At 35.5% G+C, this 25,334-nt stretch overlaps 1 protein-coding gene across 4 annotated transcripts in view; it reads left to right on the top strand.

Annotated features, from left to right (window-relative positions):
• BIRC6 (baculoviral IAP repeat containing 6) overlaps positions 1-25,334 on the top strand; it is a 170,613-nt gene that overhangs the window by 56,478 nt on the left and 88,801 nt on the right. For all 4 annotated transcript variants that reach the window (XM_021548328.3, XM_021548329.2, XM_021548327.3 and 1 more), the window contains exons 25-46: positions 580-894; positions 1,272-1,371; positions 1,894-2,108; positions 2,277-2,485; positions 2,775-3,121; positions 4,188-4,407; positions 5,299-5,432; positions 7,950-8,087; positions 8,801-8,928; positions 9,350-9,481; positions 11,393-11,608; positions 11,985-12,168; positions 12,544-12,699; positions 13,011-13,144; positions 14,703-14,856; positions 15,637-15,753; positions 16,664-16,818; positions 18,054-18,180; positions 19,109-19,219; positions 20,831-20,964; positions 21,906-22,033; positions 23,739-24,301. In XM_021548328.3, coding sequence (XP_021404003.2) covers positions 580-894; positions 1,272-1,371; positions 1,894-2,108; positions 2,277-2,485; positions 2,775-3,121; positions 4,188-4,407; positions 5,299-5,432; positions 7,950-8,087; positions 8,801-8,928; positions 9,350-9,481; positions 11,393-11,608; positions 11,985-12,168; positions 12,544-12,699; positions 13,011-13,144; positions 14,703-14,856; positions 15,637-15,753; positions 16,664-16,818; positions 18,054-18,180; positions 19,109-19,219; positions 20,831-20,964; positions 21,906-22,033; positions 23,739-24,301 — 4,117 coding nt within the window. The remainder of the gene's footprint in view (positions 1-579; positions 895-1,271; positions 1,372-1,893; positions 2,109-2,276; positions 2,486-2,774; positions 3,122-4,187; positions 4,408-5,298; positions 5,433-7,949; positions 8,088-8,800; positions 8,929-9,349; positions 9,482-11,392; positions 11,609-11,984; positions 12,169-12,543; positions 12,700-13,010; positions 13,145-14,702; positions 14,857-15,636; positions 15,754-16,663; positions 16,819-18,053; positions 18,181-19,108; positions 19,220-20,830; positions 20,965-21,905; positions 22,034-23,738; positions 24,302-25,334) is intronic.

Genomic DNA, 25,334 nt, shown 5'->3' with positions numbered 1-25,334 from the left:
TAAACTTCGAAAGCTGAGAAAGTAGTTGCAGAGCTAGTTGCCTTTTTTTATTCCTCCACAGTGTATTTAAGGTAGGAATGCTCAGCACTCCAGTTTGCTCTTCTTAAGCAAAGTGCTGGTAGTGTCTCTCATGCTGTCTTGGTCTTTCAGACTTAGTTTTTGTGCATTTTAAGGGTAGGTTGGGAGTTTGTAATAAAACCTAAATAAGTATATCAGTCTGAAATTGAAAAAAGCTTACCAAAATTAAAAGCACAGTTGCTGACACAGAGAAGTTGCAGTAGTTGGCCAATGCTTGGCTGTGTTGACTCTGCTTTTCAGTGTAGGGTTTTTATTATTTTTTTATTATTCCATCTAATTACTCATGTTCCTCAGCTTGTGAATCAAATTAAATAGATAGTTTAATAGTTTAATTTTTCAGCTTATAGTTGGTCATCCAACTTGGCTATATTGAAGGTAGCAGCTTAGTTTATTAAATACTGTTGAAGTTCTTTAATTGAAGTTGTAATTGAGGCTCAATACTACTCCCATGTTCACAAGTAGTAGTATCTGCTACATACATTGCTTTCATCTTCTCCACAGAAAGCTAAGCTGGAAGCAAAACTGCATCAGACAACAGCAGCAGCGGCAGCAGCAGCATCAGCAGTTGGTCCTGTTCACAACTCTGTGCCTTCTAATACAGTAGCAGCTCCAGGGTTCTTCATTCATCCTTCAGATGTCATTCCACCTACACCAAAAACAACTCCTCTCTTCATGACTCCACCTTTGACTCCACCTAATGAAGCAGTTTCTGCTGTTATTAATGCAGAGCTTGCTCAGCTTTTTCCTGGTTCAGTCATTGACCCCCCAGCAGTTAACTTTGCAGCACATAACAAAAATACAAGCAAGTCTAGAACGGTAATTATTTTCTTTTTCTTAGAGAAATAAGATGCTGTAAGCATTACCAGGGTCTTAATTTGTACTTGAGTGCTAGTAAGTATATATTTATTTGGGTGAGATGTGAAAACTATATTGCTAAACCTATACCATGAGCAAAGAACTTACGAAAGCAAGATAGTATTGTTACAGTACCTCATAGGGTTTCTCTTTATTGGAGCTAGCTTAACTATCTAAGGAGTTATTAATCCTTTGAACTTAGTAGTTAATATATTTTGATGGTTCATGCTCAAATCTAAGTGTAGTGAAGTGTTGTCAAAATGATACATCTTTAATGGCTCACAATAAATGCATACATTTTAATCACTTGATTTTACTGATGTTTTTCCACTCCTCAGAATCCACTTGGGTCTGGCCTTGCTCTTGCAATATCTCATGCTTCACATTTTCTTCAACCTCCACCTCATCAGTCAATTATTATAGAGCGAATGCACTCAGGTAAAACCACAATTCCTAATAGTAGTTTTGACTCATGTTGTAGTAAGCAGTGGACTGTTTTCTGGGACTTTAAATAAGTTTCATACAGTGTCTCTTAGCTTCCCAGAGTAAAGATATTTCTCAGTTTGTATTCTGGATTACATTTCTGTAATAATTTAAGATCTAGCACTTGATAGTTGAAAACTCCTGGAGTCTTGGGTAATCTGTTGGGTTTCTGAACAGAGCACCATTCAAAAATAATGCAAAACAAGCAAAACAGCTTCATTTAAGTTGATGCCAAAATTTTCTTCTCAAAATGTTCAAGCTGTAGTGAAAGTTTCTGGAATTATGCAGCTATTTTTAGCCTCAAGTGTACAAATATACCTTTTAAACAATGCATAAACCCTTATATACCTTTTAAACAGTACATAAACAATGACTTTATTGTTTGAGAATAACGCATATGTCTTGCTGGTTAGCACACATTGGTCTTTCAGGCAATCAACCAATACTTTCAAACAATCCTGTGTTTTCATCACCTAGGAGCAAGAAGATTTGTGACTCTGGATTTTGGAAGACCTATATTACTGACAGATGTATTGATTCCCACTTGTGGAGATTTGGCTTCTTTGTCCATTGACATTTGGACTTTAGGAGAAGAAGTGGATGGAAGGCGACTGGTAGTGGCTACTGATATTAGCACACATTCACTTATTTTACATGACTTGTTGCCACCCCCAGTTTGCAGGTTTATGAAGGTAAAACGCTCTTTTAAGTTCTTGATGTTTGTTAGTACATGAACTTTCACTTACGTTCTCTTCAGACCTAACTCTTTTTGGGTATAAATTTTTAATATATTTTTGACTTGATGTTTATTTTTCTGGTTTGATACAATTGTGTTACAATATACTTGCATTTTCTTTCAGATCACTGTTATTGGTCGATATGGTAGCACAAATGCCAGAGCAAAAATCCCATTAGGATTTTATTATGGCCATACCTATATCCTACCCTATGAAAATGAGCTGAAACTAATGCATGATCCTCTCAGAGGAGAAGGTGAATCAGCAAATCAGCCAGAAATTGATCAACATTTGGCAATGATGGTTGCATTGCAAGAAGACATACAGTGCAGGTTAGCAGGAAAAAAAGTGTATTTGCTAATTACTTTAATGTAAACCACTGGGATGTCATAATGTTACAGATTTTTTTTTCTTCAGACCAAAAAATAGTCTGCTGTTGTGGAGTTTTTGTGAATATCTTTATAGCAGTAATAAAGACTACACTGTATTTTTTTTATTCCATATCTGTTTTAACAGTGTATTCCCAATGGACCAGATGTTGGCTTCTGGCAGGGTGATTGTCAAATGTATTGCTGTTTGCTAATGTGTATTGAATTGTGTTTTTTGAATATTTCCCTTTAGGTACAATTTGGCCTGTCATCGGTTAGAAATCCTTCTGCAGAGTATTGACCTGCCACCACTCAATAGTGCTAACAATGCCCAATACTTTTTGAGAAAGCCAGACAAGGCAGTAGAAGAAGACAGCAGAGTATTTTCTGCTTACCAGGACTGCATTCAGCTGCAGCTTCAACTCAACTTGGCTCACCATGCTGTTCAGAGACTCAAAGTAGCTTTGGGTGCAAGCAGGAAAACACTGAAGGAACAATCTGATCCAAAAGAGTTGATTCAGATGTCATCCACAGAACAGTTACGCACCATCATTAGATACTTACTGGATACTTTGCTCAGTTTGCTACATTCATCCAATGGTCAGTATTTTTTGAGGTTTTGATTTTTTTGTCATGTTAGGAGAAACAATTTCCAAGTATTTTTATTTCTTGACCTTCACTTTTCTACTGTAAGGCCTTTAAACTAGGTTTAGATGTACAATCATAAAAATGTAGAATGGTGTTTGAGTTTGAAGAGATCTTAAAGATCATTTAGTTCCAGCACCCTGCCATGGAGAATGACACCTTTCAGTAGACCAGACTGCTCCAAGCCACATCTACTGTGATTTTAGTAGCTGATAGCATACATTGTAAAGTTTTACCAGTGGCACCAAGCTGGCCTAACCACTTCCTGAAAAGGATAGGACAAGGTGTCAAGGTCTTTCTCACTTGTGTGTAGTCCTGGCTGCATATTCCTCTGTTCACAAAGTCATCTGATCTTTATTGGGATAATCCAGTTTGCTGAAGTAACCAAAAACTGCCCAGGCAGAATACTCATGTAGTTTTCACAGGTAAAATCACCTTGTGAATGGATCTGTGAGCATTGAGGCCTGTGCAATGCTGGGGATAGATTAGGCAGTTAGAAGTACACTGAGGAAGCAGAAGTTGCCTCAAGAGTGCTGGTGGTAGTGAACTCATAAAACCAGTATTTCTAGTTGGTTCACAATTTTTTGATATGCAGTAAAGATTTTGATTTCCTAATCTTACCATTGAAAGAAGTCTTGGAGAATTGAAATTGAAAAATCTGAAGAGTTGGAGGAATTAAAAACAAACAACAAAAAAAAAAAAAAAAAAAAACTGAACCTTTTTCTGTTGATAGGTTGTGTGATTTTCTGTGCCAGTTTGTTCTAAAGCATGATGGTTGATGGTGTTTTGGGGTTTGCTTCGTATAGGTTCTGTGAGGTATTTGCATAGTATTGATTTGGTTTTGACAAAATGGCCTGGTCTTTTGAGTTACCTACAAATCACCATCTCCCCATATGTTCCCACCTCCTTTACTCCCATGCCAATTATCTAATTGTAGTAGTTTCAAAAACTTATTGCAAACTTTTTCCTATTTTTTCAAGTCATTGTCTCTTTAAACAGAGGTGTTCTCTTTTCTTAAAAGGGCACTCGGTTCCTGTGGTTCTTCAGAGTACTTTTCATGCTCAAGCTTGTGAAGAGTTATTTAAACACCTGTGCATCAGTGGAACCCCCAAGATACGATTGCATACTGGCCTTCTGCTGGTTCAGCTCTGTGGAGGTGAAAGGTGGTGGGGTCAGTTTCTCTCAAACGTACTGCAGGAATTATACAATTCAGAACAACTTCTCATATTTCCACAAGACAGGTAAGGTATAAATCTCATCTGTGGATCATTGTTCATAACTTAGCATTGGAATTGGCAAAATGGGACTGAGGGGTACTTATCCATGGTTTTCAGTGATATAAAAATAGTCCCAAAAAAGTATTGCAGATGATAAATGTCCAATTGCAGTAATTTATTGCATCTATTTGGTTCTTACACCACAAAAATTTGCTATTTTTTCTTATTTGGAGATCTTCACATACCTAGCAGGATTGCTGTCCAGTGTCAGAAATGGCCTTCTCTTTTATTGGGCTTAAATGTGCCCTAATCATAGAGCTGCTCTTTTCCAGTAAAGTGGGATTGAGACACACTATTAGCATTCACTGCAAAAAACTGCACTGAGATAAGAGCAAGAACATGTAGAGTTGGTCACTGAATGTTAGATATATTGATTATTTCAGATTATTGATTGAGGTATTTAATATTCTAACTGTTAGCATTTTATTTTAATCAAGCATATTTACTGCTTAGAGGCTTTCTGCTTTCTTTGAACAGCAACATCTGTATTTTCATATCTTTTTTAAATTAATTAATTCAAGGATATAAGAATCCATATATTTCATTCTCTTTCCCTTCTATCAGTAGTGTGTGATAGGAAATAAAATGGATGCGATCTTGTTTCAGATGTGGAAGACACTGCTGACCTCTTGAGGGTGAAAGAGATGATGTTCACCCTAAAATGTTGTATTGACCTTAATAATGATAAGAATGTGAAATCCAGTCTACTTGCTGGGCTGCAGTACTGCTTTCTGTAGCAACCTGTCTGTGTCTCAGATGAAAGCCTAAGACAATACTGTTATATAAGGGGTGTTGCAGGATATTACTGATTCTGAAAAAGAAACAAAATCTTGAATATGTACATTTTATTTTTAGGGTCTTCATGTTGCTTTCTTGCATTGGCCAGAGATCGCTTAGCAACAGTGGTGTTTTAGAAAGTTTACTTAATCTCCTGGACAACCTGCTGTCACCACTGCAACCTCATTTACCTATGCACAGAAGAACTGAAGGTAGCCTTCTAATTTGGGAGATTATTTTCATATTTATTATAAACTAGAAAATTGAGAGACTAACTCACAATTTTTGGTGTATTAAAAGAAGAAATTGCTTGTTTACTATATTTCTAAAACACAATTGTCTTTTAAAATGTGATTAATCTTCTTGTTCTTTAGGTGCTAAAAGAGATTCCTTCCCCCACCCCATTAAGACTGAGAAAAATCTATTTGATGCAGCTAGGAAGCTTTGGCAGAGTGGGGGGAGCATTCAGTTTATAGACGGCTCTAGTGAATGACTTTGGAATTTAATGGTTTGGAGAGAAATGCACCTTTTTGCTCATGAGATCCTTTCTAAGTTTCAAGTTTTTGAGGTGAAACAGATACGAGGACAAGTTTGTTATGTGTACCTGCATGGTTTCTGCAAAATACAGAGTTTGTTCTTGTGGGACTTTTTGTAATTACAAGGAATTTACATTTTTTTGATCCTAAAAATTTACTGAAATTATATCCTGTGAACTTTGTTTTCTTTGAGTGTTCTCTTAACTACCCCAAATTTGACACAAATTCTTATTTTGTAAAACATCACACCTACTTCATTTGTCATGTACAGGTAGCAAAGCATTATAGAAGATAAGTTGTTTAAAATTCTTAGCCTTGTGAGGTCTGCAACATGCCAGCTGAGACTGTCCATAGTTTTCCCTTGTGTCCTGATGTTAACAGACCTACAGCTGGTGTCAGAAGCTGTCCTATAGCTTCCCACTGATCTACCATGTGCTTTTTCTATTGGGGCCATATCCTGCTATAGTCTCGAACTAGTTTGAGGCAAACCCAAGCTTACATCTCCTCTACCTCTGTTTGCACTCTCCCCACAGCTTCCAATTCCTTTCATAGCTCTTGCCTTACTAGTTGTCCTCATGGAGGACTTTAGGAAGCAGAAGTAACTGATACTTCAGAGCTTTATTTGCTGGTCTTCCAGCTTCCTTCCTCCTGGACAGTACAGGTGAGTACTAGGGCAATATTATGTGTGGTGGAAGCATCAGGGATGGCAGAAGAAATTCCTATGTGAGAACTATCACACATAAATCAGTGTCAAAAGGGTGAAAACTTACTGGGGAAAAAGTGAAAAGCAAAGGAAAATGAGAGCAAGAGGTGAGTGTTACGGGTGGAGAGAAATTGTAAATGTTTTGGCCAGAACAGGAAAAAAGGAATAAGCAAAAGGCATTTGGAGGGGGGAGGGAGAGAAGCTGAGATTTTTTTTTTTTTTTTTGAGATAAGAGGAAAATAAATGGTTTTAACAGAGTGTGAAAAGGTATGTACTTCTCTATGCAGCAGGATCTTTGTTTTTTATTCTTTGATTCTGCTAACCAAAAAGTTGGTGTAGCAGTCACCAGTGCTTCTTAAGTCTATTCTTGCAATTTAGTCTGTGATTCCAGTCCAGGAACAGTCCAGGTCCTGTTATGGACCTGTTGGAGTCCTTCTTCTAGCTCCATAGGCTGGGCTGCTTTCTGTCAGTGTGCTCAGGAAACTGCAATTAACAAGTCAGGCTGCATCCTACTGCTTGGATGCCAGCAGTTACGTGTGATTTTGGATGGATCTTTTCTGTGCCTTAGGTTTCTTGTTTGATCTGCATTTAATAATAGTTTGAATTAATTACAGCTTTTTTGAGGTCCGTGCATGAAAAGCACAGTGTAGTTAAATGTGGCTCAGCAGAGCACACTGATATGAAAATGTGGGTGTAACCTCTAGGACTGATTTCTGTCTACATTTGCTGTAATGACATTGTAGAATTGTACCATTTGCATAATGACTGTAATTAAGTGGTCATTATTTGTAGGTTTCTGGTTTTGTTGAGTGGTCATGAGTTCACTTTGGAACTGTTCATTAGGATTTCCTTGTGCACAAAGATTTTTCTTGAATGATGTGCAAGATACGGTTTTTCCTTCTTACCAAAATAATGGTAATTAAAGTGTGAGACTGAAATAGGCATTAGCCAGTCTTTAGTGCCACCAGTGTGGTTCATCTAGTCTGAAGTCACTCTTGGCTTTCCTGCAGCTTATTCAGATAGCTAAATGAACATACATTAATGGAGAAGTCAAGATGGAGGGTGTCTCTATCCATGGTTATAACTATCTTATTGGAGCCCTGCTTGATGGAGGAATTGCACAGTGTAGAATTTGAGATATCTTCTTCATGTACTTTAATGCAAGCAGTTGTCATTATGCATTTGGTATTTAGGAAATTTAGACATAAAATTTTTGATTCTTTCTAAGAAAAATGCTTTTTAATTTTTAACATGAACAGTTGAGATGAAGCTTTTGACATCCAGCTTCATCAGACTAAGGAAACTGTGATATTTTCGTTTGCACCTAAGTTTTATACTGATTTCTTCCCTCATTTTTGAGTGCTCAGACTCTAATTCTCCTTTTAAAAAACAAAAAGAGGAAAGTGGAGTTTTTGTGGCCTAGTGAAGTGTGTGATGTTTGTTATGTCTTCAGAAATTTATTAAGGCACTGAAATTTGTTTATTTTGAAGGAGTTTTAGATATTCCCATGATCAGTTGGGTTGTAATGCTGGTGTCCAGACTACTGGATTATGTAGCTACTGTTGAAGATGAAGCAGCCACAGCCAAGAAACCTCTGAATGGAAAAGAGAGGGAACGCTTTTTGACAGGTATATTACATTTAGTATCAAAACTTAATTCTATGGGTATTGCACTGGGAGCTGTTATTCCTGAAATGCATTTTCTATTCACTTGGAAAAAGAGATTTTAAAAATGCATGTTTGTTTGTGAAATAGTTCGTGAAATGTCTGTAAATTACCCTGTGACTGGGACTTTACAATTGAAAGTGCACCATATTGAGACACTGTACTATGAGAAAGGGCCAGCAGTATGATTTCATAAATGTTTTGGTATTTGTACCCACTATTTTTAAGTGTCATTTTTGTCTGTTTTTCATTTATTTCATAATAGTAGTAGTAGTAATAATAATAATGTGTACCATATATTGTTGTTATCATCATCATCAGTATTGTTATTATTAATTTGATTAGCTATGGTTTACTTTTAATTTCTTTTCTAAAAACTAAAATAAACCTTCTATGTTATGAATGAAGCTGTTTATTAATTTTTACTTAGGACAGAGTTGCTTGCCTGTTTATATGTTCTAATAATAATGAAAAAAAGATGGTACCACTGCATTTTACTATCACACAGATATACTAAAATGAGTGGGGATAGTTGAATAATGCCAAGAGTAAAATTTAGCTTGTTTCTCTAGTAGTTAGTATATGGAGATGCTAACCATTGAAACATGAAGGCTTTTCTGTAAAGTTAAATGAAGTTTAATAAGATGGAATAATTTTTAAAATTTTATTTCCATTAGGGAACCAGTGGAGTTTTATAAATAATAGCCTTCACACTCAAAGTCTGAGCAGATCTACTAAAGGCAACAGCAGCCTCGATAGACTGTATTCCCGAAAGATCAGAAAGCAGCTTGTGCATCATAAACAGGTGACTTCCTGCATGGTAGTAGCTATTTTCACAGAAGTGTGTCTTATTTACAGGATATCTAATTTCTTGGAACAGCTTTGGCACTGGGACTCATTCAGCCTTGCTTTTGCATAGGTCTGATTCTGTAGCTAAAGGCTGCCTAACTTCTTTGACATTCATCTAAAACCATGGGGCAAGGGATCTGCAGAAAAAAAACCCAAATGTTGGAGTGTACTGTTGTATTCTATTGGACAATAAATATAATGTACTTTCTACATTAATCTGAGTACACCTGAGTGCAAGCACCTGTGCTGTGATTTAAAAGTATTTTAAACATTCAAGTTACAGTTTGAACTGAAGATTGCTATCATGTGAACATACTGATCCTTTTAACATCTTATTGCTTAAATTTTCATTTTTTCCTATTAACATTTTCTTTTAGCAACTTAACTTATTAAAAGCAAAACAGAAGGCTTTGGTGGAACAGATGGAAAAAGAGAAAATACAAAGCAACAAAGGATCATCATACAAACTTTTAGTAGAACAGGCAAAACTAAAGCAGGCTACTTCAAAGGTATGATGCTCTGAAACTGTAACTGACTTCTTGTCCTTTATGTGAAAAGACCTGTTCCTGCAAAGTCATTTTTATCTTACTTTGACCTTATTACAAAAAGTTGTTTCATCATAGCTGCTATCGAGTATATTCTAATACTGAAAAGAAGCAGCCATCTGGAAATTTATTGCTCTGTGAAAAATAGTTTATTTTCTACGGGATTCTTTTAGGTAGCCATGGCCAAAATTGCTAATAAACTTGTAGCTTTGATATGATGCCAGTCATGTCATTAAACTTTGGATAACATAGAGCAATAGAAAGATAAAGTCGTACTTTATTTGGCTACCTTTTATGCATGATGCTCTTCTAGATGCTTTCCTGGTTGAGTAATCAGAAAATAATCATGCCAGTGTCTGTCTTCATGAACTAATGTGACTTTGGAGAATTGTTTTTTAAGTTTGTCATAAGCTTTTTAGCTTCCTGAAGGTACCCACCACTTTAGTTGTGGCATCTTACAATAAGCCTCAGATGTTGAGAGTTGATATGTAGTTAAAGAATTGCTTTGGCTATGAGAAGAGATGCTGAAATTTAGGGATTTCAGACTATGGCAATGGGACTTTGCAGGGTACACAAAAAATGTGTAAATCTTTCCCGTTACCAAACTTAGGTGTATCTTGAAATATTTATTCCCTAGTGCAAGAAGTATTCATGTCTGTTAGGATTCCTGAAAATAGGTCTGTGGAAGGAGATTACATGATGTTGGACCTGTAGACAGGCAGTCTAAAGGGAAATTTTAACATTTCTAGTAATTATGGGAGTAAAAAATAAATAGCATAAAAATAAAGCTCCAAGTTTTCAATAACTATGCTTGTCATGAGCTGTTCTTTCTTGCACTATCTTCTGCTTTGTTCCAGCAGGTTATACCAAGGGGGCCGCTCTACTGGTGGCCCCTTGAGACATCTTTAAATGAGTTACTGTCTGAACTGTGCTGTCCAGGTGTTTTAAGCTTCACTTTACAGTAGCCATGTTGCATAAAAAAAACACGTTGAACTAAAGATCTTTCCTCTTGTAGTTTCTTGTAGTTAAGGTGTTACTGTACCCTTGATAGTTGCATTTTATGCATGTTTTGCCATTTCACCTACTAATCACTTTTAGTTATGACAAGCTGTGACATGAAACATGTACTGCATTTAGGAGAAAGTGAAAACTTTTGTCTTACTAAATAGCTCTTTCTTTGGTCTACTTCAGTAGCTACTGCTTAAGTGAGTTTATAAGAGGCATTTGTATTATCTCATGACTGCTAGTGTAGCTGATACAATGAGCTGAGCTGCTAAATGAATGCCCTTGGTGGATGAGAGGATTAAGAAAAGCACCTTCTTTTCTCCATCACATGTAGGCCCTCTGTCAAAAAGATTGTAGTTCAGAGCCATGATCAAAAATCAAACTAGTTCAATTTATGGTGTGAGTAATGCATACTTTGTATAATGGCAGTATTTAAAAAAATTAGAAATTCCTGATGATTTATTGAATGTGAAGAACTGAAAAGTCAGTGTTCTTGTAAAAGTAAATTTCCATATTTTTATATGCAGTTTGCTTTATGGTAACTGTAGCTTTATGTACAGGTGTGGAAATATGAAAGAGACTTTGAAAATACGTATTTTCAATATGTGTTATGGTATACATAAAGCTTAATTGGCACTTCTACAGAACTGAATTTGATTATGCATCTGTCATCTGAGATAACATGCTACCAAACAATTTCTGCCAATAAAGCCTTAATTCCATTTCAGATTCTCATATATTTTTAGACTTCCTTCTAGTTTTCTTAAGGAGTTCCACAGTCTCTCTTATTGCTACCACACTGGTTCAGTGGGAAAGGATTTAAAGGTCAGTTTTAAACTGTAACTGTTGTTTCAAATTTAATTTCTGCAGCACTTCAAGGACTTAATACGCTTGCGTCGAACTGCAGAATGGCCTCGTTCTTCTTTAGATACAGAAGTATCGACAGCAAAGGAAACTCCAGAAATTGAACCGCTTCCCTTTACACTGGCACATGAACGTTGCATTTCTGTAGTGCAAAAGCTGGCACTCTTTCTCTTGTCCATGGACTTTACTTGTCATGCAGATTTACTTCTTTTTGTTTGTAAGGTAAACAGAATATGGAACATCACTATATAGCTGCAGTAGCAACCATATTAAATTAGTTTTCTGTTACTGCTTTTTTGCTTGTGTGATGGTAAGAATTAGCTGCAGCACTAAAATTGCTAATAATTTCTGGTGAAATAGTTTTTCTGATCTGTCACTTTTTGTGTGACTTACAATATGGCCACTTCAAAATTGCATGGAAAAACTAACTTTAAAAAAATGTATTAATGTAATTACACTCATAAAATTCTAAATTATGAGCTGGTAAAAATACCTGATTTATTTGTAAGCAAAATCTAATAATCATAGACAATAAAATTATTATATACTTTTATAAGGTTAACTATGAATAGGCATATATTTATATTTTTTTTAATAGGTTCTTGCTAGGATTGCAAATGCTACAAGACCAACAATTCATTTATGTGAAATTGTAAATGAGACTCAATTAGAAAGATTATTGCTGCTTCTTGTTGGAACTGACTTTAACAGAGGAGACATCTCTTGGGGAGGAGCATGGGCTCAGTATTCTCTGACTTGTATGCTACAGGATATTCTAGCAGGTTTGTTTTAAGATCATATTCTTTAGAAGGTATCATTCACTTGAATCTTTCTTCCTTTAGTATTTTGGGAAGGACTTTATCACTGTTAATATGGTGACACAGCCTAAATTATAAAAAAAAAGCCAAAAAATCATTATACTTAGGTTAGTGTGTAAAAATGTGATTTAAATTTGCAATTAGACTTGTGCATTGAAAAGGTCATTTTTATGTGACCCTGATTATTTGAAAATTATTCAAAACACTTCCCCTAGAAGAAATAGCCCCCAGACAATTTAGAGTTAGATGAAAAAATGACAGTTGGTGTAGACACTGGGATGTTCATTTGTAATGGGAATAAAGTTTGAAATGAAGTTGTCTGCTTAATTTAATACCTAGGAGAGTTGTTGGCACCTATAACAGCTGAAGCTATGGAAGAAAGTGCTTTGGGAGAAGATGCTGGAGCTTCAGCTGGAGATTCTGATGACTCTCTCCAGCAGTCCACAGTTCAGTTAGTGGAAACCATAGATGAGCCTTTGACTCATGACATCACAGGTAAATTAGTCCATAATTCTGTATATGTGTATTTATTGAAAAGAGTAAAAAAAAAAAAAAAGACTTTTTGGTGATAGTATAAATAATTTCTGATAATATAGGCAGAGTAATTAATGAAGTTAGTTTTACATCTGGCAAGTAAAAAAAGGTTATTTTTCCTATTATTTCTAAAAAGGCAACTTGATTGCATATTTTAACTTTTTCCACAAAGTTTTAATATTAAAAAGCTTAAAATTATCTGTTAAGTATATTATACATCTTTGTTCTATAATTTTTACTTGCTAGTGTTAATAGTCTTTTAATGATTCAAGGTGCTCCACCCTTGTCATCGTTGGAAAAAGATAAGGACATTGATCTTGAATTACTGCAAGACCTGATGGAAGTTGATATTGATCCTTTGGATATTGATTTGGAAAAAGATCCTCTTGCAGCCAAAGTCTTCAAGGTATGTCACACCTAAATTTTCAGGATAACCTTTAATGTGAGATAGAAAAATCCTTACTCTCTTCCACTGCTTCAGTAGTGTAAGGAGACCTGCTGCTGGCTTTTTATCATGTTTAATGTGGAATGACAGGAAAGAATGTAAATATTTACATCTCAGTTGACCACAGAATATTATACTTATGCATGAAGATACTTGTGTAAACAAGAGGTTCTGAGTTTACTTACACTTTAGCATGTGTTGAACACAACAAAAGTGTAATAGAAAAACAAGATCTAGTCTTGCCTTTTTCATTGAGAACTGAGCACCATTTCTGTGACTGATCTTAAGATGAGTTTATGTTGTTAGTACTGTATTTAAAAAAGGAAGCCAGCAGTAGATTGTGCTCAGATTGACTTCAGACTATGAAGAGAAGCAACTCGCTTCATAATTTACTTAGCTGGGGAAAAAGAAAATTACTAAGTACTTTTATATTTAAAATTAAGGCTAAATATACATATGTTGTACAAATACAATGTTCACAAGTCTATGAAAAACAAAAAATATTTAGCCTTTAAAGAAACACACTTTTCATAATGAAGTATTGAGTCTCTTTCTCTGTTTAGAAGGATGACATTTGGAGTTTTTCCATGCCTCTCATTATTGACTTAAACCTCTCATTTGAATTAACCTAAATTATCTGTCTTGCCGCTTGCTCAGAAAATGAATTTTTTTGCTGTATTCCCTCATATGTCCTTCCACACATTACCTATCATGTAAAGATTTTTTTCTTTAAATCTCAGTCTACTTTCAAAAATTACACTTACTGCTGAATTTCTGTGTTACTGATGTTTCCTGCCTTCTTTATTCTCCTATCATGTCATGTGGCAGTACTAGTAGCTTTATCCAAGATACCTTTATTGTCTTACCTGCTTTGATGTCTGCCATAAAACCACTCCCTCATTCTTCATCCTTCTTAATATTTGCTTCCATATCTGTGCAATGACAGTTGGTAGTGGATCTCACCATTAAAAAGACAAGCATATGCAAATTGCCTTTATACAGTGTTACATTACTTTTTTCCTTGTGATCTGTATACTTTCTTAATGTCTTAAATTATGACTGAAGTAGAGATTACTCAAGTGTTTGTTTTTCAGAGCCCAGTACAAATAGTCCCTAAGCCTCACTGAGGCCTCAAGATACTTAATTAGTACAGTTAATAGTATATTATAGTTTTCTGTCTTGATAAATAGCTCCTCAAAATATCTGTGTAATACTCTACTTCCACATTTACAATATGTTACAAATGTGGGAAGAAAAACTGATGATAACGTTTTCAAATTGGCTTGAATCTTTGAGGCAGGTAACTACATTGCTGGATTTTGACAATCACTAAGGATTTAATAGCTTATACTGCAGTAAGAATTGAAACCGTTTTCTAGAGCTATTGGAACTGATATTCTGGTTTTAATTTTTTTAACTTCAAAGTTTGTTGTTAGTTATTATAAACTTTTAGCAATCTGAAGACTTGCTGTTTATTGTTTTTCTTTGTGGTTTTTTTTTTTTTTGTTTGTTTTTTAAGCCTATAAGCAGCACCTGGTACGATTACTGGGGTGCTGAATATGGCACCTACAATTACAATCCCTACATTGGTGGTGTTGGAATTCCAGTTGCAAAACCACCTGTAACTACAGAGAAAAATGGATCACAAACTGTCAGCATATCAGTCTCTCAAGGTAAGCAATGAATTAAAGTTCTGTTTGTTGTCTCTTTTCTGTAATCTCTATTTGACACCTTAAGACAATAAATTATTTTAGCAATAGCTATGTATTTTAAGAGGAAAGAATTGCATTTTATATATGCCACTTTTTTTTTTCCTGTACTAACTGAGGGAATATAATGTGAAACTTACATTTAAAAAAGCCTAACATAGCAGAAGATATTATTTTGTAACATTTTGGAATGCACTTATAGGCAGTTTTTAATCTTTCCTGTTTTCTCAGGAAATTTTGGAAGCTCTTTCCTAGTTGGCTCTACCCCAAAGGAGTGAAGTGGCACACTTGTTTCATTTGTAGGAGTACTACTGAACTGGGTGATAAATTTTTCATTTGCCACACTGGGAAAAAACAACTTCTTGGTTCTCGTTTGAGAGCTGTTGCCTTAGGAAGAAATTACTTGAACGCATGCAGATTGCCATATGTGATAGTAAAGTGAGTGTGGAAAGAAATTTGGGTGTGTTTCAGAGAAATACAGTATTTTAATAACCATTAATTTCAGGTCTGTAAGAATGTTATAGAAAGTTAGAGGAAAAAAGTTGAAGATGAGATGAGCTCAGTTGTTCAGAGCATGGTGCTGATAACACCAAGGCTGTGGGTTCAGTTCCTGTATGTGCCATTCTCTTAGGAGTTAGATTTGATGATCCTTGTGGGTCCCCTCCAATTCAGAATATTCTGTGATTCTGTAATTATGTATGCCCTTGATATACTCAGCTTTACCTTTTCTGTTGCCTTCCGTAGCTTTAGATGCACGTCTTGAAGTTGGACTTGAGCAGCAGGCTGAGCTGATGCTGAAAATGATGTCTACGCTGGAGGCTGATTCCATTCTACAAGCATTAACAAATACATCTCCTACATGTAACTACATGTTATCAATTAATTCTTTTCACATAATGATCATGATACTTTGAAGTTTGTAGTAATGTTTTCTGTAGTCAGTAGCTGAGAAAAAGTTATATTTTGCTTGAGTTTTCTTATTAGGCTGTACTTTAGAGATAGTTATTTATTCAAATTTTTTAATAACTTCCATGCCTGTATTTAAGACATTTTGTGAAACAGTCAACTATGCATGTGGATTATGCTACAAAGAAGGGAAAATACTCAGTTTTAGGTCTAGATGCAAGTGAACATTAAACTTCTTGTGTGAAGCTTCATTCTTGGTATTTGAAAGCTCTTTGCATTTGAGTTACACTTACTGAGTGATGAAAGTGAAAATACCTGAATACAATATTGAACTCGGATGTTCAGTGAGCTTTATGTTACAAAAACACAGTGTTCTACTTTTGAACCTTTTTTCAGTGAATTTTGCTGCCCATTTTGTTAAAATGTGTCTCTTTGTAGCCCTCTGGGTACTTTAATGTGCGTGCAGTCATTGGTTGAGTATGTAGTGATAGAGTAGGTTTAGTGATATCTTCAGACTTTATTCTCTGAAGTTCATTATTGTCTACAACAGTTGCATGGTAATGCGTGAAAGAGATGTTCAATTGCTTGTCTTGCCATTGTGTTACCAGGACACAATGTAATAGCTGTGAAAATGTATTTGTGTGGACTCCAGTTTTTGTGACGATGGAAATGTCTGATATTCAAGTATGACACAACTATGGCATTTAGTAGCCCAATTCAACTGAACACTATGTTGAAGATGTTCTTCTAAATTATAAAAAAGTGTCTTTCACTTAAGTATAAACTGCAAGGAAATAGTTATGAAATTACTTCTGACAACTTTTCAGAGTAATTCTTGGGGGGATGGTGCCATTTTGTTTTCTAGTGACACAGTCTCCCAGTGGCACAGATGATTCATTGCTGAGGGGATTACATGCTGCTAACCAAAATGCCCAGCTGATTGTGCAGTTGTCATCTATACCTATGCTGAGTGCATGCTTCAACAAACTCTTTTCCATGCTACAAGTCCACCATGTTCAGGTATTGAATTTTAAATTTTTAATGTTCTGATAGTATTTATCTCTAAATTTGAGGGTTGTTTTCCTCTACTTCTTGCTACCTAGGATTCAGGTGTTCTGATAGGTTATGTGCTCCTTTGCTTGTGAATATGTCACGGACAAGAGTACCAATAATGTCCATAAGAAACAAAACGCTGAAAGCCTTTGTGAAAGCGGACATTGCTTTTTACAGTGGAAACCTGGTATACATTTTCATATTTAAAAACAAGTTTGTATGTCCACTGAATGATAATTTTTTGCTTATTAATGAAAAATATTACTAGGTGTTACTTAATGACAAATGGAGATTTGTGGAGGTTTTCAAAACCCAGTTGAATAAACCCGCAGGTGACAAAGTCTGATATCTTCTATGGCATTTCTTTGAGCAGATTTGATTGGAAGAATAACTTGCAAATGTTCATTCCTGTTTGAATTATCCAGTGGTCCTGTATGGTAATATCAAATGTAAAAGTTCCCTTTCTGAAAAGTCATTGGTTTAGCAATACTTTTCTTGACATACAAGAAGGCAGGCATCTAATCACTATATATATAGCACACATGGCATTTGAGGAATGCCATGCATGCTATATATATAATGATTAGATGTTTCCTTGCCTGATATTTTGATAGAATGGCTGATTTCATCCCTCAGTTGTTCTGAGAATATCTCATCCAAAATACATTTTCTTGCATAAACATCCTTGATGCTTCCCCAGAATATATAGTTATTTTCCTTGAGGGAATTATTCAGAGTAAGCATCTCTGAGGCTTCTCATTAGATAAATGGGCCTTTTGAATAATTTTGGTTGACTGGAAAACATCACTTTAATAAGATTACAAAAGCTTGCATGCAAACCTGTAAACCTACCTGTATGCATTACAGTTATAAGGTTATAATAAGGGTATTTCTGAACAGCATATAAAGCTGCATTTTTCTTGACACAAGTTTGAAGAAGCTTCTTGAGAGAAACTATTTGGAAGAAATCAATTACAAAAACAGTAGCAGAAGCATTTCAGAGTTAGGCTGAATGTGCCTTAAATATTATGTTTAGTAGAATTTTCAAATCTAGTAAAGGAGAGAGAGCATGTGTGTGCAGTAAAAAAGTAGCAGCTGAGAATCAGCTTTTAAAAGCCTAGATCAGACTTTTAAAATTAAAACTTTGATGCTCTGGCGTTCTGAGTTTGGTTTCACAGTGAGTTTTTTCCCTTTTCTTTCAGCTTGAATCCCTGTTGCAGCTATGGCTCACATTAAGCCTGAATTCCAGCTCCTCTGGAAGTAAAGATAGCAGTGCTGATATTTTCCTTTATAATGCTAACCGAATACCTGTTGTTTCCCTGAACCAAGGTAAAATACATTAAATATGGGAAACAAGTTCGGGTTCGTTTTTTTTTTTTTGTTTTTTTTTTTTTTTTTTTTTTTTTTTTTTTAATACTCAATTTCTCCTAATAAGTATTGCAGTAAGTATTTTTTACAAGATCAGTGCTCAGGTAATTTCTGTGTTCTTACTAAAGAACTCTTTGGTCTCAGTTTCTTCTTAAAGTAAAAAATACATTGCTAGTGTGTAACCAAGAGTTGATTTGTTCAATTTTTATGAAGTTATTAGAAATGAAATGGTAAAATTTGTGGTTCTTAACTCATAATTATTCCCAAGAGGATTCATTAAAATACACTTCTTAGTCTGAGATGAACTGTGGAACTGTATGCATTTCTCTGATGAATTTCATATCTTCTATATTATCCTATGATCCCTCCCTTAACAAAGGGGTCAGCAGAATGGGAAAGCTCCTTTACTGTTGAGCATCAGACTACTAATCTAGTATGAAGACATGCTGATTTTTTTTTCTTGCAATATGTTATGCTATATAATTAAGAAAGTCTGTGTTATCTTTATGGTCATAATCTAAAATGTTAATGCATGGTATGATAATCCTGCTACACTGACTTCCATAAGAACATTTGAATCCAGCTTCTTTGCATCGTTTTTTTTATATGTCAGGGTCTGTACACTGTAGAAAGTTCTGTGGGCTGGTTCCTGTGAAGTGTTGGTGAGGTTTCTTTTCCTAATTTCCTAATTCACTTTGTTTTGACCACTGTTGTCACTGTTCCTGGAACCACTGTTGAAGGAACAGTGACAATGGTGGTCAAAACAAAGTGAATGCAAGGAACAATAATATTAATAACAATTATCAGTATAGCACCTTGGTGTAAAAATTAGAAATTTATAGTAATACCTTGAAGATTAAAACTTGGAAAAAACTGTTTTTCTTGACAGCTTCAGTAACTAGCTTCCTGTCAGTTCTGGCATGGTATCCTAATACTTTACTCCGGACGTGGTGCCTTGTGCTTCACAGCCTAACACTCATGACAAACATGCAGCTTAATGGTAGGTTTGTGTGGTTGATTTTCTTATGTTGACAGTTTTAGTGATGTACAGATGAATGTTGAGTCCATCAGAAAACTTCCAGAACATTCCTTTTGTCATACATGTGCTTTTGTTCTCCATTAACTTTGGGCTTTTCAAGAGTGAGCTCCTTGAATTGCTTGTACCATGGGAAACACAAACCCTCATGGTAAAAGAAAATGTCATTATAAGTAAGTCGTCAGTGTCTTCTAAAAGAACATTTTAGGACTAGCTAATGATCCCTGGGAATTAGTTTTGTAGCATGGAAGTAGTAGCAGAGAGGAATGATTAAGTTGTTGTGAGTGAGACTGAAGTTTTTCTGACAGAGTAGGAATATTTTTGTAAATATGCAGGCACCAGTCACTGCTTATATTAAGCTATCTGAAAATAAGCCCCCAGCAGCTGAATCTATTGAAATAGAATTCCAGTCATTTCATTTCCCTCTATATACCAGTAATATCTCACATTCTCTGTATTGCTCCATAACATGCTAGAAATAATCTCGCTTTGTGAGATTTTGCCGCAACAAAAACAGATAGAAGTTAGTTTTTAAATGTTGCTTATGATTTTTTTTTTTAAATTTGCCATTTCAAGTCATTGACTTTAAGATGCATTTTGTTCTTAAAATTTTTACTCTCTGTCCCCTTTCAGTGATGTTACTTAGAAATCAGTCTCACAAAAATCTGCTGAAATTTTTGTCATCAGGTGAGGAAGCAGAGCTGCAAAAAACTAATGAAAGAGACTTATTATGCACAAGCTGAGATTTTACTCTTTTTCATATATCTGGGAATAGATCATGGCCTGATATCTGGAATAACTGCCTTCAGTTAACAGGCACGTGTACTGTCAAGGCTTGAGTCAGTTGCACCTTATCAGAAAGGATGAACACAGTCAGACCTATGTGTGAATGTCCCTATAACTTCCTCCAGGGGTGTTGTACATGTGAGCCAGTCATGAAAGGGAGAACATTGGCATGATGGCATTTATCAAAAAGCATTGTCCCACTTCTGCAGGATCTGTTTCATATTGTGCTTTTATCAGGGTTTTGAACTGATTCAATACACTGTTACTGCAAGAGTAAGACTTTACGTTTAGTAAAGCTCGTTTGTTTGATCACTGAATAGTGTATTTTAATTCAAATTCCAGTTTTCAGAGTTCTTATCTGTTAAGCTGCATACAGTTTTATTCTGAGAATTCTTTGAAGTGCCAAGAGCAAAAATACTGTGATTGTTTACAGGATAACAGAACACTTTGTCTCTATCTGACAAACCAAAAAATGTACTTGATCCTTATTGAAGTGTTGGATTAACGAAAACAGACAAATCAAAATTGCTATATGTATTGCACCTACAGAATGAATCTTAGTTTTCAGGAATACTGCTTTAGCAAGCTTGGAACACCAATTGGATGGTTTTGAGGCTTTGTAGCTGTACTTACTGGAAAACTCAATTATAGTCCTGAGTAAGCAGGTTTTGGTAGCTGATTTAGGTGAGAATATTTCCATGTAATGAAACAAATATAAGGAATTTGCACTAAAAATATTTGATTTATGCTTAAGATTTTGCACATAATTTTTATGTCTTTATTTTTAAGCTGGTCCAAGCAGTGCCATTGGAGCTCAAGAAAGTACTGCCCAATTGTTGGTGTCAGATCCCAACCTTATTCATGTGTTAGTGAAATTTCTTTCTGGCACTAACCCTCATGGAACAAATCAACACAGTCCACAGGTAATGAGCGATTAAAATAAGAGAAACTTTTGCAATAGGATTTCACGACACTTGACAGAAGTATGTGTTCATAATGTATTATATCCTTGTCTTGTTTCTTCTTCTAGTTATAGTCTTAGTTGGTTCTGATGAGCAGCCATAGGGAAGTTCATGTTGTTGATAAACTCTCAGTAGTGCTGGTATGTTTTCACAACTCTCTGGAGACTTGCCACAGGGAGAGGATGCCATATGTGAATGAAGTGTTCCATTCAGTTACTTTCCCAAAATCTTGTTGGGTTGGGATAAAAATGCCAATGAAGATTAAGTTTTAATATCTAAGAATTCCTGAATTTAAAATTATATGTTCGTTTTCTGCCTGTTTCTGAATTCATGTGATATGTGCTGTCTCTTCTAATTTCAATAAATGTTTTCTTGCTTTTTGCAATCTTTGAAATATCTATGAATAGCATTTTAAAAAAAGCCCAAATGAACTTAATTGTAGGTAGTATTTGACAGGAGTCTCAGTCTGGGAGACAGAAAACACCTGGTAGTTCCAGGGTTTTTTTCCCCATCAAATTTTCAAGAAAATACACGATCATTTCCAGAACTTGAACACTGCACAGTGCCATTAAAATACTTACTAAAGTATGTAGTTTGTGAAAAGACATTCAGATTAGCACAGAAGTGGATTCTTTGTGGAATATAGTTCACATTACTGAAAAGAGAATCTCAAGCTGAAAAACAAGTCTTAGACAAAGAACTCAATTTCTTGCTTTTGGTTCATGATTAATAACACAAAACCACATAGTATAAATGGATACAGATTAGTTCTGTAAAGATGCTGTAAAAATTTTTACAAAGCAAGTTATGCTATGCAAAGCTTTTCTGTTCTTAGAAGATGTTAATGTTCTTGAAGACATTTCAGTTATGTATAATTCTTCCTCAAATATATTTTCTTCTAGGTTGGGCCAACAGCAACACAAGCTATGCAAGAATTTCTTACTCGATTACAAGTGCACCTTTCTTCAACTTGCCCTCAGATGTTCAGTGAATTTTTATTGAAATTAATACATATACTTTCAACAGAAAGGTAAATATTACATTTGTTTTCTTTCATACCCTCCTTTTTTTTTAAATTTGTGTGATTGTGATTTACAACTCAGATGTGTATGTGCTTTGTCATACTATTAAGTGTCAGTGGAAATCATCATTGTTGCTACAGCACTAGCAGCAGAACCTGGGCTGCTCCTGGCACATGGAAAAGTGCATCTGGAATTCACTCACAGCTCTCTGTGTAAGAGAGTGTCAATAGAGGCACTAAAATGTTGGACTGATTTTATTTAAAGCTAAGATGTAAACATTGTTGAAGTTACTCCCTAAAGTAAGGACACTGCTGATGAGCTTACCTATAAAAAAAAGCATTCTGGGAGGTCTGAATTAATGAAAGATTCCAGAAATTATTCATATGTTGTGAAAATAGTACAGATGTCTTTTCTCATATTGTAGGATAAATTATGAGATTGCATAATTCTATTTATGCAATTGCTTTATCTTTGGTGGTTTTTTTCTCTCCACATGACAGTGGAAAACGCCTTCTGTCCCACTCTCCTGGGGTCTTTTGATGCTCACTAGTGTAGAGAAGTGCCTCTGGCCAGGGGAGAGAGAAGAGCTCATGGCTCGTCTTTCACACTTCTGCTTCCTCAAGGCAAGGCTGCAGGGCACAAGATTCTGTTTCCAGCTGTACAGAAATTCCAGCAGTACACTGGAAATGTGGCAATTGTTTAGTCTGAAGTACACTGGAAAGCATTTCTTTCTGGTATTGATGTTCTGCTCATCTCCATAAAAAGGCTTCATATAATTAGGGATGCGCTTCCTCAGTTCTGAGTTCCCAGTAGGTGGCACTTTGGTGTTATCTATTCTTTAATCTCACAGAAGATGGTTTCTGCCTTCTCCAAGAGATTTTACCTTTGTAACTTAAATTTATAAGAGTGATGTTTACCTGGTTATATTGATGTTCAGTGATTTTTACGAGACATGTCATAATACAATAAAATCATTAATTCACAGTGAGTCTTGGATTGTGTGTCTGTATGCCAGCATTTGTTTAAAATAAGCTAATGAGACCACTGAAAGGGTAGTTTTTTGAAACGTGTTAGGGTTTTTTTGTGAAATGCCACTAAATAGAAGCAAAGCACCAGAAAGAGATATAGATGGTTACTTCTAAGAATACAGATAATTACTGAACTGTACTGTGTCTGATCATAAGATTAATTGTAAAGCAAAGCAGTATTTTACTGTTAGAATTACTTAAATTCCAAATATTTTTTCAGAGCTGTTTCTATAAACTGTTTCGTTCTGCATTTAATTTTAGAAGTTTGAATAAGATTAATAAATGGGAAGAAAAAAAATCAATCATGATTTCCTGTTAGCAATTAAATAATCCTCATGATTTTAAAGTATTATGTGACTGCTTTCCATGATGTTTTCTTGCAAATGTAGGAAACTTTTCACCAAGAATTGAACAGGACTGTTCAGTCTATATGTAGGCTGTTCCAAGTATTTACCTACAAAATGAACTGAATTACAAAACAAGATGAATCCTAGCTTTTTTCAAAGTTAACCTCTTAATCCTTAGTGTTATCAGGAAAGGAGTGGCATGAGCAGGTTCTGCAGTAACGATCAGTATATTAAAAAATTACAGAAGCTTGATGTGGGTGGAAGATGAGATTTGGCTTCAAACCTGTATAACTTGTAAATATAACTATTTCCTTTTTTTTTTTTTTTTTTTTTTTCAGGGGTGCTTTCCAGACAGGCCAGGGACCATTGGATGCTCAAGTGAAACTCTTGGAATTCACCCTGGAACAGAATTTTGAAGTTGTATCAGTTAGCACTATTTCTGCAGTGATTGAGTCTATAACCTTTCTTGTGCATCATTACATTACGTGTTCAGACAAAGTAATGTCTCGCAGTGGCTCAGACAGCTCTGTGGGTGCTCGAGCGTGTTTTGGAGGGCTTTTTGCCAACATTATCCGTCCAGGTGATGCCAAAGCGGTTTGTGGAGAAATGACAAGGGATCAACTCATGTTTGATTTATTAAAGCTGATAAACATTTTAGTTCAACTGCCACTTTCCAGTAACCGAGAATACAGTGCCCGTGTTCCAGTATCAAGCAGTACTACAGACAGTGTGTCTGATGAGGAAAAGGTTTCAGGAGGCAAAGATGGCAATGGAAGCAACCCTAATACTCAAGGATCAACTGCATATGTGGCTGACTTGGTGTTGGCCAACCAACAAATTATGAGCCAGATTCTGTCTGCACTTGGCCAGTGTAACAGCAGTGCTATGGCTATGATTATTGGTAGGTGTTTTCTGAATAATATAGAAGGTCTTTTGGGTGGTGAAACATTTAAAACTTCTGCAATCTCATCTCTGGGTGTAGATGTGAAAGAATGTGTTACAGAAATGACAGGAAAAAAGAGACAAAGGTAAAGAGGAACAGATGCATGAAAAAAGCCTCTAACAGGAGATGGGAGTCAGTAATTGGAAACAGGAATTGTCAAACAGGATTGTGTTTGACATTTGAATTTGCTGAATCTCAGAATGCTTAATGTTAAAGGACTTCTGGAGATTGTCTAGACCAGCCTTCCTGCACAAGCTCAGAGCTGCCTCAATTGAGAGCAGGATGCTCAGTACCTTGGTTCTGCTGGATTTTTAATTCCTCAGGGATGGAAACTCCACAACTGCTGTGGGCAACCTGTTATAATGTTCAATATTTTTTAAAGTAGAAAAGCCTTTTTTTTATGTTGAAGTGGAATTTCCTGTATTTCAGTCTGTGGCCATCACATGCCTCTATACATGAATTAGGATGAGTCTTCTTTGTACAAGACACCTTACCTCAGTTGTTTGCTATGTATTGGATGATTTTTCTTTTTTAAATCACTTTTGGAAAATACAAATTACAGTCATGTCCCTTTCACAGTATACCTAAACTTTTCCTCTGTTTTATCAGAAATTGCAGTAACATCACGTTCTAGGAGTTGCAGTCATATATTTGTGGGTGGAATCTTCCTGCTATGAACTAGTAAAGGAGATGATGATACATAGAAATTAAAGCTGCTGTTTGCAAGACATTTATCAGAGATGCATTTTCTCAGACTACCTGTCTTTGTGGCTTACTTGTGTGCTGTGGTGGTATCATAGAATTTATTTGCACAAGTTAAACCACTGGCTGAAATACCATGGATTTCTGCATGTGCAGAACATTTTGCTGGAGGATAGACAAAGACCTGCACTCCATTTCAGGTGTAATAGTTGTAAGATTTGTTCTCTTTACAGTAATTTTCTTACTTTGAAAGAAGTTGCTCTGGCCTTTTCTGTGCTCCTGTTTTAAG

Source organism: Lonchura striata, chromosome 3 (assembly GCF_046129695.1).
Source record: "Lonchura striata isolate bLonStr1 chromosome 3, bLonStr1.mat, whole genome shotgun sequence".
NCBI lineage: Eukaryota > Metazoa > Chordata > Aves > Passeriformes > Estrildidae > Lonchura > Lonchura striata.
This window is presented reverse-complemented; position numbering and strand designations above follow the sequence as displayed.